The 24,696-nt window shown below is 43.3% G+C and overlaps 1 protein-coding gene across 1 annotated transcript in view; it reads left to right on the top strand.

The window, feature by feature from the left end:
• Positions 1 to 1,289: 1,289 nt before the first annotated feature.
• gbe1b (1,4-alpha-glucan branching enzyme 1b) overlaps positions 1,290 to 24,696 on the top strand; it is a 324,598-nt gene continuing 301,191 nt past the window's right edge. Inside the window, exon 1 of the mRNA XM_090224112.1 lies at positions 1,290 to 2,040. Within this exon, the coding sequence (XP_090080238.1) occupies positions 1,943 to 2,040 (98 nt within the window). The 5' untranslated portion in view covers positions 1,290 to 1,942. The remainder of the gene's footprint in view (positions 2,041 to 24,696) is intronic.

Below are 24,696 nucleotides of genomic sequence, written 5' to 3'. Positions count from 1 at the left end.
TGTTCATCTTTCTCTCAATCCTGACTAGTCTCCCAGTCCCCACCACTGAAAATCATCCCTACAGCATGATGCTGCCACCACCATGCTTGACCATAGGGATGGTGCCAGGTTTCCTCCAGATGTGACACTTGGCATTCAGGCCAAAAAGAACCTTGGTTTCATCAGACCAGAGAATCTTATTTCTCATGATCTGCGTGTCCTTTTGGCAAACTCCAAGCGGGCTGTTATGTGCCTTTGGCTTCCGTCTGGTCACTCTACCATAAAGGCCTGATTGGTGGAGTGCTGCAGAGATGGTTGTCCTTCTGAAAGGTTCTCCTGTCTCCACAGAGGAACTCTGGAGCTCTGTCAGGGTGACCATCAGGCCCTTCTCCCATGATTGGTCAGTTTTGCTGGGCGGCCATCTTTAGGAAGAGACTTGCCGGTTCCAAACTTCTTCCATTTAAGAACTGTGTTCTTGCGGACCTTCAATGTTGCAAAACTTTTTGGTACCCTTCACCAGATCTGTGAACCGACAACCCTGTCTCGGCGCTATACAGACAATTCCTTCGACCTCATGGCTTGGTTTTTGCTCTGGCATGCACTGTCAACTGTGGGACCTTATATAGACAGGTGTGTGCCTTTCCAAATCATGTCCAATCAATTGAATTTACCACGGGTGGACTCCAATCAAGTTGTAGAAACATCTCAAGGATGATCAATGGAAACAGGATGCACCTGAGTTCAATTTCGAGACTTATAGCAAAGATTCTGAATACTTATGTAAATAAGGTATTTCTGTTTTTCATTTTTAATACATTTGCAAAACATTTCTTCATTATGGGTTATTGTGTGTAGATTAATGAGGAAAAATAATAATTTACTAAATTTTAGAATAAGTCTTAACGTTACAAAATGTGGATAAAATGAAGGGGTCTGAATCCTTTCCGAATGCACCGTGTGTTACATCATCTGGTTTTATCTACTATGATAGGCCTTGACTCCTTAAAATACCAACATGTTGTTGGCAAACAGCTCAAGCTTCAGCCATTGGCCTTTACAGTCCTGTGTTGAGGAAAAAACGACCTCAAAGCCCTGATATGAACACATTGGGTTGTGTAACTCAGGGCACAGCGGGGTGGATTGCTCCACCGTTCTATTCCAAAATGGCACCCTATCCTCTATATAGTGCACTACATTTGATCAAGCCTGGTCAAAAGCAGTGTACCAAATAGGGAATAGGGTGCCATTTGGACCGATTCAACCGTCACGTGAAAAAAACATGAACACACTTTGTCCAAATCAATGTGTTTGTATGAACTTACCAAGATGGGATGTCAAAGAGCAATTTCACAATAAACTATAAACACACAGTATAAATTGCTGTTAGATTTAGCAAATCTACTTCGAATATCTCTGTTCACTAGTACATAGTAATCGTATCTATTTGAGTAGAATCAGATGCGAGGATTCTGTCATATTTAGCCTACAATTTTTACTATCCGTCTCGCTATCTCATTTTTGAACGAGACGAATGAAGTAGTTTGTATCACGTTGTAGGTTAAGATTGTAACAATGATATTTTTGTAGCATAATATCTAATGTTGCAACGTGGTAACGAACAATCCTGTGCCCTCATAATCTTTGACATTGGGGTTCATTTTCAGAGCAGTGTTTAAAGACTACAAGAATGTGACAGTGATTTCCTACTTCCAAAACGCTTCCGCTGTCATCTTAAAGAAACACACCGCCTCTCATCAAGCATCATCATGTTTTATTTGATTTTATTGGAGTGGATCGGGGTGATAAAGTTGGTATTGTGATAGGCTGGGGCGGATCAGAATGACCCTGATTCGCTGTTGTCTCTGAACCCTTTCTGGCACGTAACAAAGGCTCAGCCGTGACTGTCACTTGTGTTCTACCAGCTGCGACACTCGGTGCTCGATTGCTTTCGACTGTAAGGACCATGGCGGATACATGGGATAATGTTACAATTCCTGAGTTCAACTCCCTTCTTCAAATGGATCCCTACCTCAAGCAGTACGAAAAGGACTTCAGGAGGAGGTAAAAAAAGGCTTTTTCAGCGCTAAAATGCTGCACAGCTCACAGTTCAAGCTCGTCGCTGTACCGTGCACAACCGTCAGGCTCGAGCTGGTATACATGTCTGTTCGTAAAAACACCAGAAACACCAGATAGATACATATTTGTTCAGATCCTACAGTCGCCTTCTAGTACATTCAGTGAGTGACATTTGAGAAAACCGCAGCATAGCGGTCGCATGACCGGTCGGTGCCCTTAACTGTCGCAGTGACCAGAAGCCCGGGCTAACCGGTTTGCTAATGGTATGGTGTTCGTTCGCCTGTCATCCTTACTACAATACCAAATATTCTCCTCGACGTGGTCATACTATTATATAGTCATGTTAGCTATGTCTTTGGTGCCAGTGGCTGGCCGGTAGTAAACTAGCTACCACACTCTTTCACCATCCATCCCTCCTTCCTCAGCTTTGACAACTCATTTGTTCCAGCCAGCCAGGTGGTTCCGCCCAGTGTATGACTGAACACGCCAGCATGGTTGAGGAGGCAGGCACCCTACTTCTCTGTCTGTGTGTGTGTGTGTGTGTCAGAGCATTATTATTAGCTACATTCAGAGCCTAAAACCATGTGGTTCTGGCTAGTAGATACAGTGTAACACTTCTGCTGCTGGCCTGTGACGTTCTTCATCAGATGCAACATTGTAGCATCACTATAGCTGTATGACTGTGGTCATAACCATCGACTGACTAGATAGGTGACAACGTTAAGATGTTTGTCTCCATGATGTTTCCAGATACAATCCACTAGTCAAATGTTATGAATCATAATTTAACAATTATTTTATTTCACTAACGTCAACCACTGTCTTCTACTGCATTACTTAATGTATCAGAAGTATAGGGACTTTTATACTGAACACAAAAACATATGAACACAACAATTTCAACATACCCAGTTTAATAGAATCACAGGCATCATCATCGTGTCAATTCTCTGGGTGCTGTGTGTAGGCTAGTCTCTGTAGCAGACTCTGGGTAGACTACCGTCTCTGTAGCAGACTCTGGGTAGACTACAGTCTCTGTAGCAGACTCTGGGTAGACTACAGTCTCTGTAGCAGACTCTGGGTAGACTACAGTCTCTGTAGCAGACTCTGGGTAGACTACAGTCTCTGTAGCAGACTCTGGGTAGACTACAGTCTCTGTAGCAGACTCTGGGTAGACTACAGTCTCTGTAGCAGACTCTGGGTAGACTACCGTCTCTGTAGCAGACTCTGGGTAGACTACAGTCTCTGTAGCAGACTCTGGGTAGACTACCGTCTCTGTAGCAGACTCTGGGTAGACTACAGTCTCTGTAGCAGACTCTGGGTAGACTACCGTCTCTGTAGCAGACTCTGGGTAGACTACAGTCTCTGTAGCAGACTCTGGGTGCTGTGTGTAGGCTAGTCTACAGACATCTGGGTGCTGTATGTAGGTTAATCTCTGTAGCAGACTCTGGGTGCTGTATGTAGGCTAGTCTACAGACCCCTGGGTGCTGTATGTAGGTTAATCTCTGTAGCAGACTCTGGGTGCTGTATGTAGGCTAGTCTACAGACCTCTGGGTGCTGTATGTAGGCTAGTCTCTGTAGCAGACTCGGGGGGCTGTATGTAGGCTAGTCTACAGACCTCTGGGTGCTGTATGTAGGCTAGTCTTTGTAGCAGACTCTGGGTGCTGTATGTAGGCTAGTCTACAGACCTCTGGGTGCTGTATGTAGGCTAGTCTTTGTAGCAGACTCGGGGTGCTGTATGTAGGCTAGTCTACAGACCTCTGGGTGCTGTATGTAGGCTAGTCTCTGTAGCAGACTGGGTGCTGTCTGTAGGCTAGTCTCTGTAGCAGACTTGGGGTGCTGTGTTTAGGCTAGTCTCTGTAGCAGACTCTGGGTGCTGTATGTAGGCTAGTCTACAGACCTCTGGGTGCTGTATGTAGGCTAGTCTTTGTAGCAGACTCTGGGTGCTGTATGTAGGCTAGTCTACAGACCTCTGGGTGCTGTGTTTAGGCTAGTCTCCGTAGCAGACTCTGGGTGCTGTATGTAGGCTAGTCTACAGACCTACTGACAGTACAGTGGCCTACTCGTACCATGTGAGCCATTCAGACAGATCCAAATGGGCCCAGATCACTGTGTAGGGAATAATTGACCGTTTGTGTGCAGAGTACAAGTAGTTAACTATAGTTGACTATAGTGAAGCATCCTTTTTATTCTGTAGTATTTTAGTATTGTGGAGTCGCTACAATGTTGTTGATCCATCCTCCGTTTTCTGCCATTCAACTTTGTACCTTTTAAAAAAAAAAAAAAAAAAAAATTCACCAATGGCCTCGCGGTGACGTCCCTGAGCTGTTTCCTTCCTGTCTTTTCAGTTCCAAAGGACGACTGCATCTTTGATGTGTCTGAGTAGTTTAATAATTCATCCACAGCCTAATTATTTGCTTGACCATGCTAAAAGATATATTCAATGTCTGATTTGTCATCGTTCCCCGTTTACCAACCCCCTGCCCTTCTTTGTGAGGCTCTTTGAAAAGCTCCTGGTCTTTGTAGTTTAATCTTTTTCAAAAGCTCCTGGTCTTTGTAGTTTAATCTTTTTCAAAAGCTCCTGGTCTTTGTAGTTTAATCTTTTTCAAAAGCTCCTGGTCTTTGTAGTTTAATCTTTTTCAAAAGCTCCTGGTCTTTGTAGTTTAATCTGTGCTTGAAATTCTGATACATGACTCTGGGACCTTACAGATGTTGTATGTATTTTATAAATTTTTATTTTACCTTTTTATTTCACTAGGCAAGTCAGTTAAGAACAAATCCTTATTTGCGGGACAGAGGAAGGGGGGTAGTCATTCCAAAAAAATAATGTCAAAAAGTTCAAGGTGGTGTGAACTTCCTATAGGCACTCTGTACCTTTCAATACTATTTTGAGATCACAGGCCTACTGGTTGGCTACACTGTGAATAAAACATGCTGATATCTTATCCAGGCAGAAAACAACGTCGTCTGTAGTCTACCCAGAAAACAACGGTTCTGTGTAATTTAGCCCCTGTCCCCTGGGTGCTGGAATAGGCAGTGAACCTGGGACTTACACATTTTTTACACTGCTGTTTAATTAACTCCTGGTTCAGATACAGACAGTGCAATTTGTGACTGAATGCCATTCGTGTCTCTCCAGGGTGGTCACTAATAGTTAATTACAGCTACATTACTGTAGCATTTATTTTTTTCAGCTTACCTTAGGCTATAGTAGTAGTCCATACTGTAGTTAAATGCACACATCTTTAAAACATTATTTTATTTTTAATAGGGTACTTGGCTAAAACAGATACACTTGAACATATTGGGTATTGGCTGACTGAGTGTTTGTGGTTCAAATGGCACCCTATTCTTTCTTCCTACATGGTGCACTGTAGCCCAACAAGGGTTCATAGTGCAATATAGTGTGTGTGGATTCTGAGTCTCTTAAATTTTGTCCGTATGTAGACTTTGTGTCTGTATAAAGAGCCACTTTAAACAATGCTACTTAATATAATGTTTACATACCCTACATTATTATTATTATTATTATTATTATTATTATACTTTGATTTGATTATATTCTGTTTATTGTGGCATCACTGTTTTCACCAAATCATATTCCTGTACACAGGTTTATTTGGTGAAATATCGCTGCTTCCTTCTGAATAGGGAACCGTCTGGGCCAGCGACAGAGTCTCATGTGTTGGACAGAGTAACTTGATGTGAACTCATTTCTGTTGACGAGGTTCCTTTTGTGGTGAATGGCCCTGCGCCGACCTTCTCTTGACAGGTCTGGTTGTCTTAGGTAAACAGAACAACAGGGTTCTACAGTCAACAGACGGAGGTGACCGACAACCTTTCAGGTCGTTACTGGGCTGCTGATGTTTTTTTGCTGCTTCAGTCTGGTCGTTGTGATTTACATTTTACATTTTTTAAAGAGACAGTGTTCATCACTAGGCGGCTTCCACCCGGTTACGTAACCCTGCACCTTAGAGGTTGCTGCCCCATATACACCACAGTTCAAAAGATTGTGGTCACTTAGAAATGTCCTTGTTTTTGAAAGAAAAGCAAATGGATTTTTTTTTTCTTCTCTTCATTAAAATAACATAAAACTGATCAGAAATACAGTGTAGACATTGTTAATGTTGTAAGTGACTGTTGTAGCTGGAAACGGCTTGACTAATTATTTTTTACGTTTTGGCTCATTCAGTTCACCAATCCGTTCGGCCTTTAGTACCCTTTAATTAACATTGAAAAGCCAATCCATTCTTTCTTAGCCAATTAAAAATCTCTCCCGGTCTTCTGAATCAAGCTTGTGACGTCTTTACAGTAGCCTCAGTTTCATACTGTATTGTCTTCGCAGTAGACTCAGTTTCATTCTGTATTGTCTTTGCAGTAGACTCAGTTTCATACTGTATTGTCTTTGCAGTAGACTCAGTTTCATACTGTATTGTCTTTGCAGTAGACTCAGTTTCATTCTGTATTGTCTTTGCAGTAGTCTCAGTTTCATTCTGTATTGTCTTTGCAGTAGCCTCAGTTTCATACTGTATTGTCTTTGCAGTAGACTCAGTTTCATTCTGTATTGTCTTTGCAGTAGACTCAGTTTCATACTGTATTGTCTTTGCAGTAGTCTCAGTTTCATACTGTATTGTCTTTGCAGTAGACTCAGTTTCATTCTGTATTGTCTTTGCAGTAGTCTCAGTTTCATTCTGTATTGTCTTTGCAGTAGCCTTAGTTTCATACTGTATTGTCTTTGCAGTAGACTCAGTTTCATTCTGTATTGTCTTTGCAGTAGACTCAGTTTCATTCTGTATTGTCTTTGCAGTAGACTCAGTTTCATTCTGTATTGTCTTTGCAGTAGACTCAGTTTCATTCTGTATTGTCTTTGCAGTAGACTCAGTTTCATTCTGTATTGTCTTTACAGTAGCTTCAGTTTCATTCTGTATTGTCTTTACAGTAGCTTCAGTTTCATACTGTATTGTCTTTACAGTAGCTTCAGTTTCATACTGTATTGTCTTTACAGTAGCCTTAGTTTCATACTGTACTGTCTAAGCAGTAGACTATGCTTCTGAGGGGCAGCTAGCCTGAACACACCCAGTCAAAGATTTTCAGTTTGCAGGCAGACACTGGAATACATTTGAGTCATTTTAGCGAGTTGCAGCTGTCCAGACAGGAAATGACAAGTGCCTGGATTAAGGACCTGCGTCTCTTCCATCCGTGGAGTAGGGTCGTACTCTACGGATGTCGTAGGGCATGAACCTGCAGGATCGAGTCACTGCTTTGATGTTTGCAGGAAGACAACAGGGGTGTTGTCCAGGGTTACGCCAAGATGCTTTGATGTTTGCAGGAAGACAACAGGGGTGTTGTCCAGGGTTACGCCAAGATGCTTTGATGTTTGCAGGAAGACAACAGGGGTGTTGTCCAGGGTTACGCCAAGATGCTTTAATGTTTGCAGGAAGACAACAGGGGTGTTGTCCAGGGTTACCCCAAGATGCTTTAATGTTTGCAGGAAGACAACAGGGGTGTTGTCCAGGGTTACCCCAAGATGCTTTAATGTTTGCAGGAAGACAACAGGGGTGTTGTCCAGGGTTACCCCAAGATGCTTTGATGTTTGCAGGAAGACGACAGGGGTGTTGTCCAGGGTTACCCCAAGATGCTTTGATGTTTGCAGGAAGACAACAGGGGTGTTGTCCAGGGTTACCCCAAGATGCTTTAATGTTTGCAGGAAGACAACAGGGGTGTTGTCCAGGGTTACCCCAAGATGCTTTGATGTTTGCAGGAAGACAACAGGGGTGTTGTCCAGGGTTACCCCAAGATGCTTTGATGTTTGCAGGAAGACAACAGGGGTGTTGTCCAGGGTTACCCCAAGATGCTTTAATGTTTGCAGGAAGACAACAGGGGTGTTGTCCAGGGTTACCCCAAGATGCTTTAATGTTTGCAGGAAGACAACAGGGGTGTTGTCCAGGGTTACCCCAAGATGCTTTAATGTTTGCAGGAAGACAACAGGGGTGTTGTCCAGGGTTACCCCAAGATGCTTTGATGTTTGCAGGAAGACGACAGGGGTGTTGTCCAGGGTTACCCCAAGATGCTTTGATGTTTGCAGGAAGACAACAGGGGTGTTGTCCAGGGTTACCCCAAGATGCTTTAATGTTTGCAGGAAGACAACAGGGGTGTTGTCCAGGGTTACCCCAAGATGCTTTGATGTTTGCAGGAAGACAACAGGGGTGTTGTCCAGGGTTACCCCAAGATGCTTTGATGTTTGCAGGAAGACAACAGGGGTGTTGTCCAGGGTTACCCCAAGATGCTTTAATGTTTGCAGGAAGACAACAGGGGTGTTGTCCAGGGTTACCCCAAGATGCTTTAATGTTTGCAGGAAGACAACAGGGGTGTTGTCCAGGGTTACCCCAAGATGCTTTAATGTTTGCAGGAAGACAACAGGGGTGTTGTCCAGGGTTACGCCAAGATGCTTTGATGTTTGCAGGAAGACGACAGGGGGGTTGTCCAGGGTTACCCCAAGATGCTTTAATGTTTGCAGCAAGACGACAGGGGGGTTGTCCAGGGTTACCCCAAGATGCTTTAATGTTTGCAGGAAGACGACAGGGGTGTTGTCCAGGGTTAAGCCAAGATGCTTTGATGTTTGCAGGAAGACAACAGGGGTGTTGTCCAGGGTTACCCCAAGATGCTTTGATGTTTGCAGGAAGACAACAGGGGTGTTGTCCAGGGTTACCCCAAGATGCTTTGATGTTTGCAGGAAGACGACAGGGGTGTTGTCCAGGGTTAAGCCAAGATGCTTTAATGTTTGCAGGAAGACGACAGGGGGGTTGTCCAGGGTTACGCCAAGATGCTTTAATGTTTGCAGGAAGACAACAGGGGTGTTGTCCAGGGTTACGCCAAGATGCTTTAATGTTTGCAGGAAGACGACAGGGGTGTTGTCCAGGGTTACCCCAAGATGCTTTAATGTTTGCAGGAAGACGACAGGGGTGTTGTCCAGGGTTACCCCAAGATGCTTTAATGTTTGCAGGAAGACAACAGGGGTGTTGTCCAGGGTTACCCCAAGATGCTTTGATGTTTGCAGGAAGACGACAGGGGTGTTGTCCAGGGTTACCCCAAGATGCTTTAATGTTTGCAGGAAGACAACAGGGGTGTTGTCCAGGGTTACCCCAAGATGCTTTAATGTTTGCAGGAAGACAACAGGGGTGTTGTCCAGGGTTACGCCAAGATGCTTTAATGTTTGCAGGAAGACAACAGGGGTGTTGTCCAGGGTTACCCCAAGATGCTTTGATGTTTGCAGGAAGACAACAGGGGGGTTGTCCAGGGTTACCCCAAGATGCTTTGATGTTTGCAGGAAGACAACAGGGGTGTTGTCCAGGGTTACCCCAAGATGCTTTAATGTTTGCAGGAAGACAACAGGGGTGTTGTCCAGGGTTACCCCAAGATGCTTTAATGTTTGCAGGAAGACAACAGGGGTGTTGTCCAGGGTTACGCCAAGATGCTTTAATGTTTGCAGGAAGACAACAGGGGTGTTGTCCAGGGTTACCCCAAGATGCTTTGATGTTTGCAGGAAGACGACAGGGGTGTTGTCCAGGGTTACCCCAAGATGCTTTGATGTTTGCAGGAAGACGACAGGGGGGTTGTCCAGGGTTACCCCAAGATGCTTTGATGTTTGCAGGAAGACGACAGGGGTGTTGTCCAGGGTTACCCCAAGATGCTTTGATGTTTGCAGGAAGACGACAGGGGTGTTGTCCAGGGTTACGCCAAGATGCTTTGCACACTGGGAGTCACTCTGTCACGTTTTATGAGTGACAAAGTGAGGGCTTTGTCATAGGCGCTCTGCTGCCTTTAGCTCTGTCCCTAGACGTGTCCCTGCCACATCTGCCTGTCGAGCAGGATGACAAACAATTTTACATATAGAGGCAGGCATGGCGGGAGCTGGGTTTGTGTCCCAAATGACTCACTGTTCCCTATATAGTGCACTTCTTTTGACTAGGCCCCCATAGTGCACTGCCCTATGTCGAGAATAGGTTGCCGTTTGGAACGTACACCTACAGGCGCTGCTGCAGGGGGCAGGTTAAACCTTGATCAGCCCCAAGTGTGCTGCCGGAGGGCCTCGTAGGACTAAAACTAACACTGTGTCAGCCTCCTGTGTGCTGCTGGAGGCCCTCGAAGGACTAACGCAAAAACACAGGCATGGAAATCAACAGCCTTCGCTTGGCGTTGCTACAGCCAGGAGGGAGCTTGCTGCTTTGGTGGATCAGTGATAGGAATTCAGATGAATGATCACAGAGAGACACCCCAGTATACAGACCTGTAGGGGGAGAGGGGGAGGTATACAGACCTGTAGGGGGGAGAGAGAGGTATACAGACCTGTAGGGACCAGAGAGAGAGAGAGAGGTATACAGACCTGTAGGGACCAGAGAGAGAGAGAGGTATACAGACCTGTAGGGACCAGAGAGAGAGAGAGAGAGGTATACAGACCTGTAGGGACCAGAGAGAGAGAGAGGTATACAGACCTGTAGGGACCAGAGAGAGAGAGAGAGGTATACAGACCTGTGGGGACCAGAGAGAGAGAGAGAGAGGTATACAGACCTGTAGGGACCAGAGAGAGAGAGAGAGAGGTATACAGACCTGTAGGGACCAGAGAGAGAAAGAGAGGTATACAGACCTGTAGGGACCAGAGAGAGAGAGAGAGGTATACAGACCTGTATGGAACAGAGGGAGAGGTATACAGACCTGTAGGGAACAGAGAGAGAGGTATACAGACCTGTAGGGAACAGAGAGAGAGGTATACAGACCTGTAGGGAACAGAGAGAGGGGTATACAGACCTGTAGGGAACAGAGAGAGGGGTATACAGACCTGTAGGGAACAGAGAGAGGGGTATACAGACCTGTAGGGAACAGAGAGAGGGGTATACAGACCTGTAGGGAACAGAGAGAGGGGTATACAGACCTGTAGGGAACAGAGAGAGGGGTATACAGACCTGTAGGGAACAGAGAGAGGGGTATACAGACCTGTAGGGAACAGAGAGAGGGGTATACAGACCTGTAGGGAACAGAGAGAGGGGTATACAGACCTGTAGGGAACAGAGAGAGGGGTATACAGACCTGTAGGGAACAGAGAGAGGGGTATACAGACCTGTAGGGAACAGAGAGAGGGAGACCTGTAGGGAACAGAGAGAGGGAGACCTGTAGGGAACAGAGAGAGAGAGACCTGTAGGGAACAGAGAGAGAGAGACCTGTAGGGAACAGAGAGAGAGAGACCTGTAGGGAACAGAGAGAGAGAGACCTGTAGGGAACAGAGAGAGAGACCTGTAGGGAACAGAGAGAGAGAGACCTGTAGGGAACAGAGAGGGAGAGATCTGTAGGGAACAGAGAGAGAGACACCTGTAGGGAACAGAGAGGGAGAGATCTGTAGGGAACAGAGAGAGAGAGAGATTGTTAAAACACTGTATATATCTATAATATGACATTTGTAATGTCTTTACTATTTTGAAACCTCTGTATGTGTAATGTTTACTGTTCATTTTTGTTGTTTTTCACTTTATATATTTACTTTGTATGTTGTCTACCTCACTTGCTTTGGCAATGTTAACACATGTTTCCCATGCCAATAAAGCCCTTGAATTGAATTGAATTGAGAGACCTGTAGGGAACAGAGAGAGAGAGAGACCTGTAGGGAACAGAGAGAGAGAGGTATACAGACCTATAGGGACCAGAGAGAGAGGGAGGTATACAGACCTGTAGGGACGAGAGAGAGAGAGACCTGTAGGGACGAGAGAGAGAGAGACCTGTAGGGAACAGAGAGAGAGACAGAGAGAGAGACCTGTAGGGAACAGAGAGAGAGAGAGAGAGACCTGTAGGGAACAGAGAGAGAGAGAGAGAGAGAGAGAGAGAGACCTGTAGGGAACAGAGAGAGAGAGAGAGAGAGAGACCTGTAGGGAACAGAGAGAGAGAGAGAGAGAGAGAGACCTGTAGGGAACAGAGAGAGAGAGAGAGAGAGAGAGAGACCTGTAGGGAACAGAGAGAGAGAGAGACCTGTAGGGAACAGAGAGAGAGAGAGAGAGAGAGACCTGTAGGGAACAGAGAGAGAGAGAGAGAGAGACCTGTAGGGAACAGAGAGAGAGAGAGAGAGAGAGACCTGTAGGGAACACACACAGAGAGAGAGAGAGACCTGTAGGGAACACACAGAGAGAGAGAGAGACCTGTAGGGAACAGAGAGGGAGAGAGAGAGAGAGAGAGAGAGAGACCTGTAGGGAACAGAGAGAGAGAGACCTGTAGGGAACAGAGAGAGAGAGACCTGTAGGGAACACACAGAGAGAGAGACCTGTAGGGAAGAGAGAGAGAGAGAGACCTGTAGGGAAGAGAGAGAGAGAGAGAGACCTGTAGGGAAGAGAGAGAGAGAGAGACCTGTAGGGAAGAGAGAGAGAGAGAGAGAGAGAGAGACCTGTAGGGAAGAGAGAGAGAGAGAGACCTGTAGGGAAGAGAGAGAGAGAGAGACCTGTAGGGAAGAGAGAGAGAGAGAGAGAGACCTGTAGGGAAGAGAGAGAGAGAGAGAGACCTGTAGGGAAGAGAGAGAGAGAGAGAGACCTGTAGGGAACAGAGAGAGAGAGAGAGACCTGTAGGGAACAGAGAGAGAGAGAGAGAGAGAGAGACCTGTAGGGAACACAGAGAGAGACCTGTAGGGAACAGAGAGAGAGAGAGAGACCTGTAGGGAACACAGAGAGAGAGACCTGTAGGGAACAGAGAAAGAGAGAGAGAGAGACCTGTAGGGAACAGAGAGAGAGAGAGACCTGTAGGGAACAGAGAGAGAGAGAGACCTGTAGGGAACAGAGAGAGAGAGAGACCTGTAGGGAACAGAGAGAGAGAGGTATACAGACCTATAGGGACCAGAGAGAGAGAGAGGGAGGTATACAGACCTGTAGGGACGAGAGAGAGAGAGACCTGTAGGGAACAGAGAGAGAGAGAGAGACCTGTAGGGAACAGAGAGAGAGAGAGACCTGTAGGGAACAGAGAGAGAGAGAGACCTGTAGGGAACAGAGAGAGAGAGAGACCTGTAGGGAACAGAGAGAGAGAGAGACCTGTAGGGAACAGAGAGAGAGAGAGACCTGTAGGGAACAGAGAGAGAGAGAGAGAGAGAGAGAGAGAGACCTGTAGGGAACAGAGAGAGAGAGAGAGAGAGACCTGTAGGGAACAGAGAGAGAGACCTGTAGGGAACAGAGAGGGAGAGACCTGTAGGGAACAGAGAGAGAGAGACCTCTAGGGAACAGAGAGAGAGAGAGAGAGAGAGACCTGTAGGGAACAGAGAGAGAGAGAGAGAGAGAGAGAGAGACCTGTAGGGAACAGAGAGAGAGACCTGTAGGGAACAGAGAGGGAGAGACCTGTAGGGAACAGAGAGAGAGAGACCTCTAGGGAACAGAGAGAGAGAGAGAGAGAGAGACCTGTAGGGAACACACACAGAGAGAGAGAGACCTGTAGGGAAGAGAGAGAGAGAGAGAGACCTGTAGGGAACAGAGAGAGAGAGAGAGATATGTGTAGGGAACAGAGAGAGAGAGAGAGAGAGAGAGAGACCTGTAGGGAACAGAGAGAGAGAGAGAGACCTGTAGGGAACAGAGAGAGAGAGAGAGACCTGTAGGGAACAGAGAGAGAGAGAGAGACCTGTAGGGAACAGAGAGAGAGAGAGAGAGAGAGAGAGAGAGAGAGAGACCTGTAGGGAACAGAGAGAGAGAGAGAGACCTGTAGGGAACAGAGAGAGAGAGAGAGACCTGTAGGGAACAGAGAGAGAGAGAGAGACCTGTAGGGAACAGAGAGAGAGAGAGAGACCTGTAGGGAACAGAGAGAGAGAGAGAGAGAGAGAGAGAGAGAGAGAGACCTGTAGGGAACAGAGAGAGAGAGAGAGAGACCTGTAGGGAACAGAGAGAGAGAGACCTGTAGGGAACAGAGAGGGAGAGACCTGTAGGGAACACACAGAGAGAGAGAGAGACCTGTAGGGAACAGAGAGAGAGAGACCTGTAGGGAACAGAGAGGGAGAGACCTGTAGGGAACAGAGAGGGAGAGACCTGTAGGGAACAGAGAGAGAGAGACCTGTAGGGAACAGAGAGAGAGAGAGAGAGAGACCTGTAGGGAACAGAGAGAGAGAGAGACCTGTAGGGAACACACAGAGAGAGAGAGACCTGTAGGGAAGAGAGAGAGAGAGAGAGAGAGAGACCTGTAGGGAACAGAGAGAGAGAGAGATCTGTAGGGAACAGAGAGAGAGAGAGAGAGAGAGAGAGAGAGAGACCTGTAGGGAACAGAGAGAGAGAGAGAGACCACATTTGCTGGTTTTGTTATGAGCTTGTTATCATCTTTCATAGTTGAAGACATTTTTCTGTTGCTGCAACATTGAGTTTTTTTTTAATAAAGTAAAATCAATAGTGAGAAGATGGATTGTAGAGATGGTTGTTGTCTGATTTGAACATGCTAGTAGTTGTAGAGCTCCTCTTTGCTAGCCTGAAGGTCACCGACCAAACCCTCCACACTACCGTGTTAATGAATCAGGTTGAAGCTGGCATCAATCAGGCTTTCTGACCCTATTGGACTTTATTAGGTCACTTAGATACAAATGCAGCTACTAATAGACTATTACAATACGGGGCTAATAGACTACTAATATAATACATATAATACAGGACTAATAGACTACTAATATAATACAGGACTACTAATGTAATACAGGACTAATAGACTACTAATATAATACAGGACTAATAGACTACTAATATAATACAGGACTAATAGACTACTAATATAATACAGGACTAATAGACTACTAATATAATACAGGACTACTAATATAATACAGGACTACTAATATAATACAGGACTAATGGACTACTAATATGTAATACAGGACTAATAGACTACTAATGTAATACAGGACTACTAATATGTAATACAGGACTACTAATATAATACAGGACTAATAGACTACTAATATATAATACAGGACTACTAATATATAGTACAGGACTACTAATATATAGTACAGGACTACTAATATATAGTACAGGACTAATAGACTACTAATATATAATACAGGACTACTAATATGTAATACAGGACTACTAATATGTAATACAGGACTACTATTATAATACAGGACTAATAGACTATTAATGTAAAACAAGACTACTAATATGTAATACAGGACTACTAATATGTAATACAGGACTACTAATATGTAGTACAGGACTACTAATATGTAATACAGGACTACTAATATGTAATACAGGACTACTAATATAATACAGGACTAATAGACTACTAATATATAATACAGGACTACTAATATATAATACAGGACTACTAATATATAGTACAGGACTACTAATATATAGTACAGGACTAATAGACTACTAATATAATACAGGACTAATAATACAGGACTACTAATATATAATACAGGACTAATAGACTACTAATATAATACAGGACTACTAATATAATACAGGACTACTAATGTAATACAGGACTTATTGACTACTAATATAATACAGGACTAATAGACTACTAATATGTAATACAGGACTACTAATATGTAATACAGGACTACTAATATAATACAGGACTAATAGACTACTAATATATAATACAGGACTACTAATATATATAGTACAGGACTACTAATATATAGTACAGGACTACTAATATAATACAGGACTAATAGACTACTAATATATAATACAGGACTACTAATATATATAGTACAGGACTACTAATATATAGTACAGGACTAATAGACTACTAATATGTGATACAGGACTACTAATATGTAATACAGGACTACTAATATAATACAGTACTACTAATATGTAATACAGGACTAATAGACTACTAATATGTAATACAGGACTACTAATATGTAATACAGGACTACTAATATGTAATACAGGACTACTAATATATAATACAGGACTACTAATATGTAATACAGGACTAATAGACTACTAATATATAATACAGGACTACTAATATATAATACAGGACTACTAATATATAATACAGGACTACTAATATATAATACAGGACTACTAATATATAATACAGGACTACTAATATATAATACAGGACTACTAATATATAATACAGGACTACTAATATATAATACAGGACTACTAATATATAATACAGGACTACTAATATATAATACAGGACTAATAGACTACTAATGTAATACAGGACTAATAGACTACTAATGTAATACAGGACTACTAATATATAGTACAGGACTACTAAACTACTAATGTAATACAGGACTACTATTTATAATACAGGACTACTAATATATAATACAGGACTAATAGACTACTAATGTAATACAGGACTAATAGACTACTAATATAATACAGGACTAATAGACTAATAGACTACTAATATAATACAGGACTAATAGACTACTAATATAATACAGGACTAATAGACTACTAATATAATACAGGACTACTAATGTAATACAGGACTACTAATATAATACAGGACTAATAGACTACTAATGTAATACAGGACTAATAGACTACTAATACAGGACTACTAATATAATACAGGACTAATAGACTGCTAATGTAATACAGGACTAATAGACTACTAATGTAATACAGGACTACTAATGTGATACAGGACTGCTAATGTAATACAGGACTAATAGACTACTAATGTAATACAGGACTGCTAATTTTAATACAGGACTGCTAATGTAATACAGGACTAATAGACTGCTAATGTAATACAGGACTAATAGACTGCTAATGTAATACAGGACTAATAGACTGCTAATGTAATACAGGACTAATAGACTGCTAATGTAATACAGGACTAATAGACTGCTAATGTAATACAGGACTGCTAATGTAATACAGGACTGCTAATGTAATACAGGACTGCTAATGTAATACAGGACTGCTAATGTAATACAGGACTGCTAATGTAATACAGGACTACTAATATGTAATACAGGACTACTAATGTAATACAGGACCTTAACTTTTATGGGGGAAAACCTCAAACTGACTGTGGAACAGTGTCTAGGCTTAGGGGCAGCAATATGGTGATTTCAGAACATTGAGTTGGCTACCCCTGGTGGTAGAATGTTCCTCTACACCAGAGCTGCCAAACCCTCTTCTTCCTTGTAGGTTCAACCCTAATTCACAGCGGACTTGATGAAATGGCTGTTCACCAAGACCTTAACTAGCTTTAATCAGGTGTGTTAGGTTGGGGTTGGACTGAATACATTCAAGATGGCAGATCTCCAGGAAGAGGGTGGGGTAGCGTGTCCCCCCCCTGGCTTGTATTCAAAAGTGTCTCAGAGTAGAGTGCTGATCTAGGAGGAGAGTATGACTAGGAACTGAAGGAGGAGAGTATGACTAGGAACTGAAGGAGCAGAGTATGACTAGGAACTGAAGGAGCAGAGTATGACTAGGAACTGAAGGAGCAGAGTATGACTAGGAACTGAAGGAGGAGAGTATGACTAGGAACTGAAGGAGGAGAGTATGACTAGGAACTGAAGGAGGAGAGTATGACTAGGAACTGAAGGAGCAGAGTATGACTAGGAACTGAAGGAGGAGAGTATGACTAGGAACTGAAGGAGGAGAGTATGACTAGGAACTGAAGGAGGAGAGTATGACTAGGAACTGAAGGAGGAGAGTATGACTAGGAACTGAAGGAGGAGAGTATGACTAGGAACTGAAGGAGGAGAGTATGACTAGGAACTGAAGGAGGAGAGTATGACTAGGAACTGAAGGAGGAGAGTATGACTAGGAACTGAAGGAGGAGAGTGTGACTAGGAACTGAAGGAGGAGAGTGTGACTAGGAACTGAAGGAGGAGAGTATGACTAGGAACTGAAGGAGGAGAGTATGACTAGGAACTGAAGGAGGAGAGTATGACTAGGAACTGAAGGAGGAGAGTATGACTAGGAACTGAAGGAGGAGAGTATGACTAGGAACTGAAGGAGGAGAGTATGACTAGGAACTGAAGGAGGAGAGTATGACTAGGAACTGAAGGAGGAGAGTATGACTAGGATCTGAAGGAGGAGAGTATGACTAGGAACTGAAGGAGGAGAGTATGACTAGGAACTGAAGGAGGAGAGTATGACTAGGAACTGAAGGAGGAGAGTATGACTAGGAACTGAAGGAGGAGAGTATGACTAGGAACTGAAGGAGGAGAGTATGACTAGGAACTGAAGGAGGAGAGTATGACTAGGAACTGAAGGAGGAGCGCACGACTAGGATCTGAAGGAGGAGACCTAGCAACAGCAAACTAGCTAGCTGACTAAATTGCCATAAATGTTTAATGCTTTTCGACCTGTCCCCAAATTTAATGTAGTTGGTTCAGAGTTCGTTTTGATATTTCAACCTGCGTGTCCTGATCGCGTCTGGTGTGGACGTGCAAAATCAGCATGTGTGCGATGACGTCTAGTCAGCATGTTATGCTGCAATCTGAGTAGGAAGTTGTCACAGCATCCTGACTGTTTACTGCAATCTGAGTAGGAAGTTGTCACAGCATCCTGACTGTTTACTGCAATCTGAGTAGGAAGTTGTCACAGCATCCTGACTGTTTACTGCAATCTGAGTAGGAAGTTGTCACAGCATCCTGACTGTTATGGTGCAATCTGAGTAGGAAGTTGTCACAGCATCCTGACTGTTTACTGCAATCTGAGTAGGAAGTTGTCACAGCATCCTGACTGTTTACTGCAATCTGAGTAGGAAGTTGTCACAGCATCCTGACTGTTTACTGCAATCTGAGTAGGAAGTTGTCACAGCATCCTGACTGTTTACTGCAATCTGAGTAGGAAGTTGTCACAGCATCCTGACTGTTTACTGCAATCTGAGCAGGAAGTTGTCACAGCATCCTGACTGTTTACTGCAATCTGAGTAGGAAGTTGTCACAGCATCCTGACTGTTTACTGCAATCTGAGTAGGAAGTTGTCACAGCATCCTGACTGTTTACTGCAATCTGAGTAGGAAGTTGTCACAGCATCCTGACTGTTTACTGCAATCTGAGTAGGGAGTTGTCACAGCATCCTGACTGTTTACTGCAATCTGAGCAGGAAGTTGTCACAGCATCCTGACTGTTTACTGCAATCTGAGTAGGAAGTTGTCACAGCATCCTGACTGTTTACTGCAATCTGAGTAGGAAGTTGTCACAGCATCCTGACTGTTTACTGCAATCTGAGCAGGAAGTTGTCACAGCATCCTGACTGTTTACTGCAATCTGAGCAGGAAGTTGTCACAGCATCCTGACTGTTTACTGCAATCTGAGCAGGAAGTTGTCACAGCATCCTGACTGTTTACTGCAATCTGAGCAGGAAGTTGTCACAGCATCCTGACTGTTATGGTGTGTCGTCCCCCCCTCTCACTCTCAACATTCAAATTTCAAGCTGCTTTGTTGGCATGAAAAACATGCCGTCAATATTGCTAAAGCAACAATGTGTTCAAATTCCCCTGACCCCTCTTCCCCCAAACTGGCCATGCCCCCCCCCCAGTTATAATTTCATTATAACTAACTGTCATCTCCACCATTTACATCAGTACTACAACTATCATTATCATTAAATTGTTATCACTACCATCACCCCTGCTACCCGTACCCCTGCTACCCGTACCCCTGCTACCCGTACCCCTGCTACCCGTACCCCTGCTACCATCACCCCTGCTACCCGTACCCCTGATATTAGGAATAATAATCATCATTAAAAGCTGGTTACTGCTTACTATGCAGGATCTGGAAGGAAAGAGAAGCTGGTTACTGCTTACTATGCAGGATCTGGAAGGATAGAGAAGCTGGTTACTGCTTACTATGCAGGATCTGGAAGGATAGAGAAGCTGGTTACTGCTTACTATGCAGGATCTGGAAGGATAGAGAAGCTGGTTACTGCTTACTATGCAGGATCTGGAAGGAAAGAGAAGCTGGTTACTGCTTACTATGCATAATCTGGAAGGATAGAGAAGCTGGTTACTGCTTACTATGCAGGATCTGGAAGGATAGAGAAGCTGGTTACTGCTTACTATGCAGGATATGGAAGGATAGAGAAGCTGGTTACTGCTTACTATGCAGGATCTGGAAGGATAGAGAAGCTGGTTACTGCTTACTATGCAGGATCTGGAAGGATAGAGAAGCTGGTTACTGCTTACTATGCAGGATCTGGAAGGATAGAGAAGCTGGTTACTGCTTACTATGCAGGATATGGAAGGATAGAGAAGCTGGTTACTGCTTACTATGCAGGATCTGGAAGGATAGAGAAGCTGGTTACTGCTTACTATGCAGGATCTGGAAGGAAAGAGAAGCTGGTTACTGCTTACTATGCAGGATATGGAAGGATAGAGAAGCTGGTTACTGCTTACTATGCAGGATCTGGAAGGATAGAGAAGCTGGTTACTGCTTACTATGCAGGATCTGGAAGGATAGAGAAGCTGGTTACTGCTTACTATGCAGGATCTGGAAGGATAGAGAAGCTGGTTACTGCTTACTATGCAGGATCTGGAAGGAAAGAGAAGCTGGTTACTGCTTACTATGCAGGATCTGGAAGGATAGAGAAGCTGGTTACTGCTTACTATGCAGGATCTGGAAGGAAAGAGAAGCTGGTTACTGCTTACTATGCAGGATCTGGAAGGATAGAGAAGCTGGTTACTGCTTACTATGCAGGATCTGGAAGGATAGAGAAGCTGGTTACTGCTTACTATGCAGGATCTGGAAGGAAAGAGAAGCTGGTTACTGCTTACTATGCAGGATCTGGAAGGATAGAGAAGCTGGTTACTGCTTACTATGCAGGATCTGGAAGGATAGAGAAGCTGGTTACTGCTTACTATGCAGGATCTGGAAGGAAAGATAAGCTGGTTACTGCTTACTATGCAGGATCTGGAAGGATAGAGAAGCTGGCTACTGCTTACTATGCAGGATCTGGAAGGATAGAGAAGCTGGTTACTGCTTACTATGCAGGATCTGGAAGGATAGAGAAGCTGGTTACTGCTTACTATGCAGGATCTGGAAGGATAGAGAAGCTGGTTACTGCTTACTATGCAGGATATGGAAGGATAGAGAAGCTGGTTACTGCTTACTATGCAGGATCTGGAAGGAAAGAGAAGCTGGTTACTGCTTACTATGCAGGATATGGAAGGATAGAGAAGCTGGTTACTGCTTACTATGCAGGATCTGGAAGGATAGAGAAGCTGGTTACTGCTTACTATGCAGGATCTGGAAGGAAAGAGAAGCTGGTTACTGCTTACTATGCAGGATCTGGAAGGAAAGAGAAGCTGGTTACTGCTTACTATGCAGGATATGGAAGGAAAGAGAAGCTGGTTACTGCTTACTATGCAGGATCTGGAAGGAAAGAGAAGCTGGTTACTGCTTACTATGCAGGATCTGGAAGGAAAGAGAAGCTGGTTACTGCTTACTATGCAGGATCTGGAAGGAAAGAGAAGCTGGTTACTGCTTACTATGCAGGATATGGAAGGATAGAGAAGCCATTGCTCCTTCACCCAGGAATATGTTTAGTTTTTTCTCTTGGTTTAATGAGTAAAAATGTTGAATAAATGTTGTAAAATCTCTTGGTGAGGAATATTTCTCACAGTAAAGGAGAAAGTGCATCTCTGTCTCTACCTCCCCTGTCGTGCAGTGACCACGTACACACTCCTCTTTGGGTAGCCATGTCTTTTTATGTCTGCCGGTTTCTATTGCCAATTGGTCACTCAGCCTGTACTTGGTAAGGATCTGTCTCTGCTTCGTATCTCTGACAGAGTAGAGATAATCAGCCAATTCATATTTTCTGTTCAGAGCCAGATAGCAATTTAGTCGGCTTTGGGATTTTGTTTCGTTTTTCCAATGTTGTAAATTTGAGTCCTTTGATTGTTATTGATTTTGTTTATTTGAATTTTTTTTTTAGTCTTTTTTGAATCAGTGCTGGTGTCAGCTTGGTTGGTTAGGTCCAATACTAGCTTACTGAGAGGGCTTGTTTCTGGGCTCGGCTCTTGGGTTTGAAGTGCTTTAAATTGGAGACTTGAATTTAGGTGTAGCCAAAATTGTAATGATCTTTTTTTTTGGTTTGTTCTTTCATTACCACTGGAAAACAGCACAATTCCGCCCGACTTGCATTAGTTGGTGTATTTCTTTAGACTTCTAGAATGTTCCAACATAGTTCTGCATGTATGGCTTTAATTGGATTTTTCTCCCACATTTGAAAGTCCATAGTATTGAGTGGCCCCCAAACCTCACTTCTGTAAAGAGCTATTGGAACCAAATCATCAACATAGAGCAGGTATTTTACCTCTGTGTCAAATAGTGTGAGTCCTGGGGCTGGAGAATGGTCCAACATGTCTGCTAATTCATTTAAATGTTGAAAAGGTTTGGATTCAAACTTCAGCCTTGTCTTTACACTTCAACGCTGGGAAAGTAGTTCTGTTCTGTGTTGTTTTTTTAGTTGTTATTCCACACTTGTTTTCTGTGTTCATAAATTTGATTGAGTCCACTTTGGAAAATCTGAAGAATGCCCCTTCGTGCCAAACAGAATCAAACGCTTTTTAAAAGTCAATAAAGGTTTTTCCCCTTTTTTTTTTATTTTTTTGTGTGTGTGTGTGTGTGTGTGTGTGTGTGTGTGTGTGTGTGTGTGTGTGTGTGGTCAGTACTGTGATGTACCATTCAAAATGATTAAATTGTTCCACATGTCCCAGAACTGATTCTGGTCAATTGCGTTTTCCAATTTCATCAAGTGTCTTATTGGTGAACTCAGCAAAAAAAGGAACGTCCCTTTTTGCAGGACCCTGTCTTTCAAAGATAATTCGTAAAAAATCCAAGTAACTTCACAGATCTTCATTGTAAATGGTTTAAACGCTGTTTCCCATTAAATAATTAATGAACATGCACCTGTGGAACGATCATTGAAGACCTGCACAGAGTTCATTTAATTTTAGTTCAATGTTTCAATGAATTTGTCTGTGCTGTTTGGAGCCCATCTGTATGATAGGTTCATGTTGTAGAGATTATTGGGCAGTTTTTTTTATGAGTATTCCTGGTAAATTTCAGAAGCACGTTAATCTGACCGGTGTCTGTAGTCTGACAGTGAATGCACTAATGTAGGAGGCGTCTATGTCACTGATGGCATAATTGACTAGGCTTGTCCCAAGAGCTGAGCAGTAAGGAAACCAACCTAAAAAAGACCCCTCTGAGTCTACCATTAAGCATGTACAGGCCTAAGGCTCGACAGAGATGCACTAACTCCTTCCCATTTTTTGTTCAGTATTTGGTCAGGACTGTTTCTATTATTTATAATAGGGCTACTGTACAAGGAGGGGTGTCCAAATATGTGGTGGTTACCTCCCGCATCAGTGTAGTCAGGCTCAGAACCTGTTCTTGCATCGGAATCTCCGCAAAGAAGCACTTTACCCTGCGCCTGAAATGTAATGATTTCTGTATGGAGATTGTCAAAAAAACGGATCCTCATAATATGATGAATCTGAAGGAGGAGCATAAACTGCACAAATGTATACATCATTGTCACAATAGATTGTACATGTTTTAGCCAAATGTGGTTTTGTATCAGCAATAGATGCTCTGCTCTACTCCCTGAACGTTCTCGTCCTTTAGTTTCTAGACAGTATTTATTAAAATGATAATCATCAGGGAGTATTGTCTTTACTCCAGATGGTTTGGAGGTGAGGTGCCCAAGAGTCCCTATCACTGGGAGAGAGGGCATGGCGAGAAAACAACATGGTCATATTGAAGCTTCCTGGTGCCATCGCTCTTCAGTTGCTGGGTCACAGAGGCTGTTGGGGTGTTGCTTTTCTCCATCTCCCTCCTGTTACTTTCTCCTTCTGAAACACATCCTCAAAAGCCCGGAGGCTTGAATCATTGCCTCGTATCAATACAGTACTGTATAAATTGACTGTTTTGATATGTGTTGCTCTGGTCAGCTTCTTTAAAAGAAAGTATGCTGATCTGACATCCTTGGCTGATGCCTCCTTTTTCTTTGTTTTTGAGAAAGGAAATAGTTGCAAATAACCAATTTTCCAAATGTGTCCTCGTTTGGTATTCAATATTTAATTTGTTCTTGGTTTTGCAACTTGTAAGATCTGCGAAGATGCGTTCATGGTTCTGTCCCATCATTAAACTTTTCTTTTTAGCTTTCTGTTGTGTAAACAATTTCCGTTGTAATGCTGGTGTTGTTGGCTACAATGTGGCAATAGAAGCCTACCTTTTTCCAAAAAACAATGTTTCTTGTCTTCAGAGAACGGTTTGATTTCATGTTCTGTCTATCTGTTGTGTTGTTAACTAGCTATTTTTTGTTAGCTTTTGTTTTAGGAGAGTCCCTAGTCATTTTTATTTTGTTTTATTTTTCCTTTGTTTAACGAGGCAAGTCAGTTAATTAAGAAGAAATTCTTGTTTTCAATGATGCCGTAGGAACAGTGGGTTAACTGCCTTGTTCAGGGGGCAGAACGACAGATTTTCACCTTGCTTAACAACTGGTAAACAATCCAGATAACTAAAATAGCTGCCTAATTTCACAAGCCTTCATGTGTTGCTTGTTTTGTCTTCCATTCAGTCTTGCAGCTTTCTTTTTGTTTTCCCAATCACACCATTTAAATGTCAATATTTGTAGGAGCACATTTTTTTTTTCAGCAGCTGCTACTCAATTTGGAACT

Source organism: Oncorhynchus mykiss, chromosome 27 (assembly GCF_057628025.1).
Source record: "Oncorhynchus mykiss isolate SJ-2025 chromosome 27, ASM5762802v1, whole genome shotgun sequence".
Classification (NCBI taxonomy): domain Eukaryota; kingdom Metazoa; phylum Chordata; class Actinopteri; order Salmoniformes; family Salmonidae; genus Oncorhynchus; species Oncorhynchus mykiss.
This window is presented reverse-complemented; position numbering and strand designations above follow the sequence as displayed.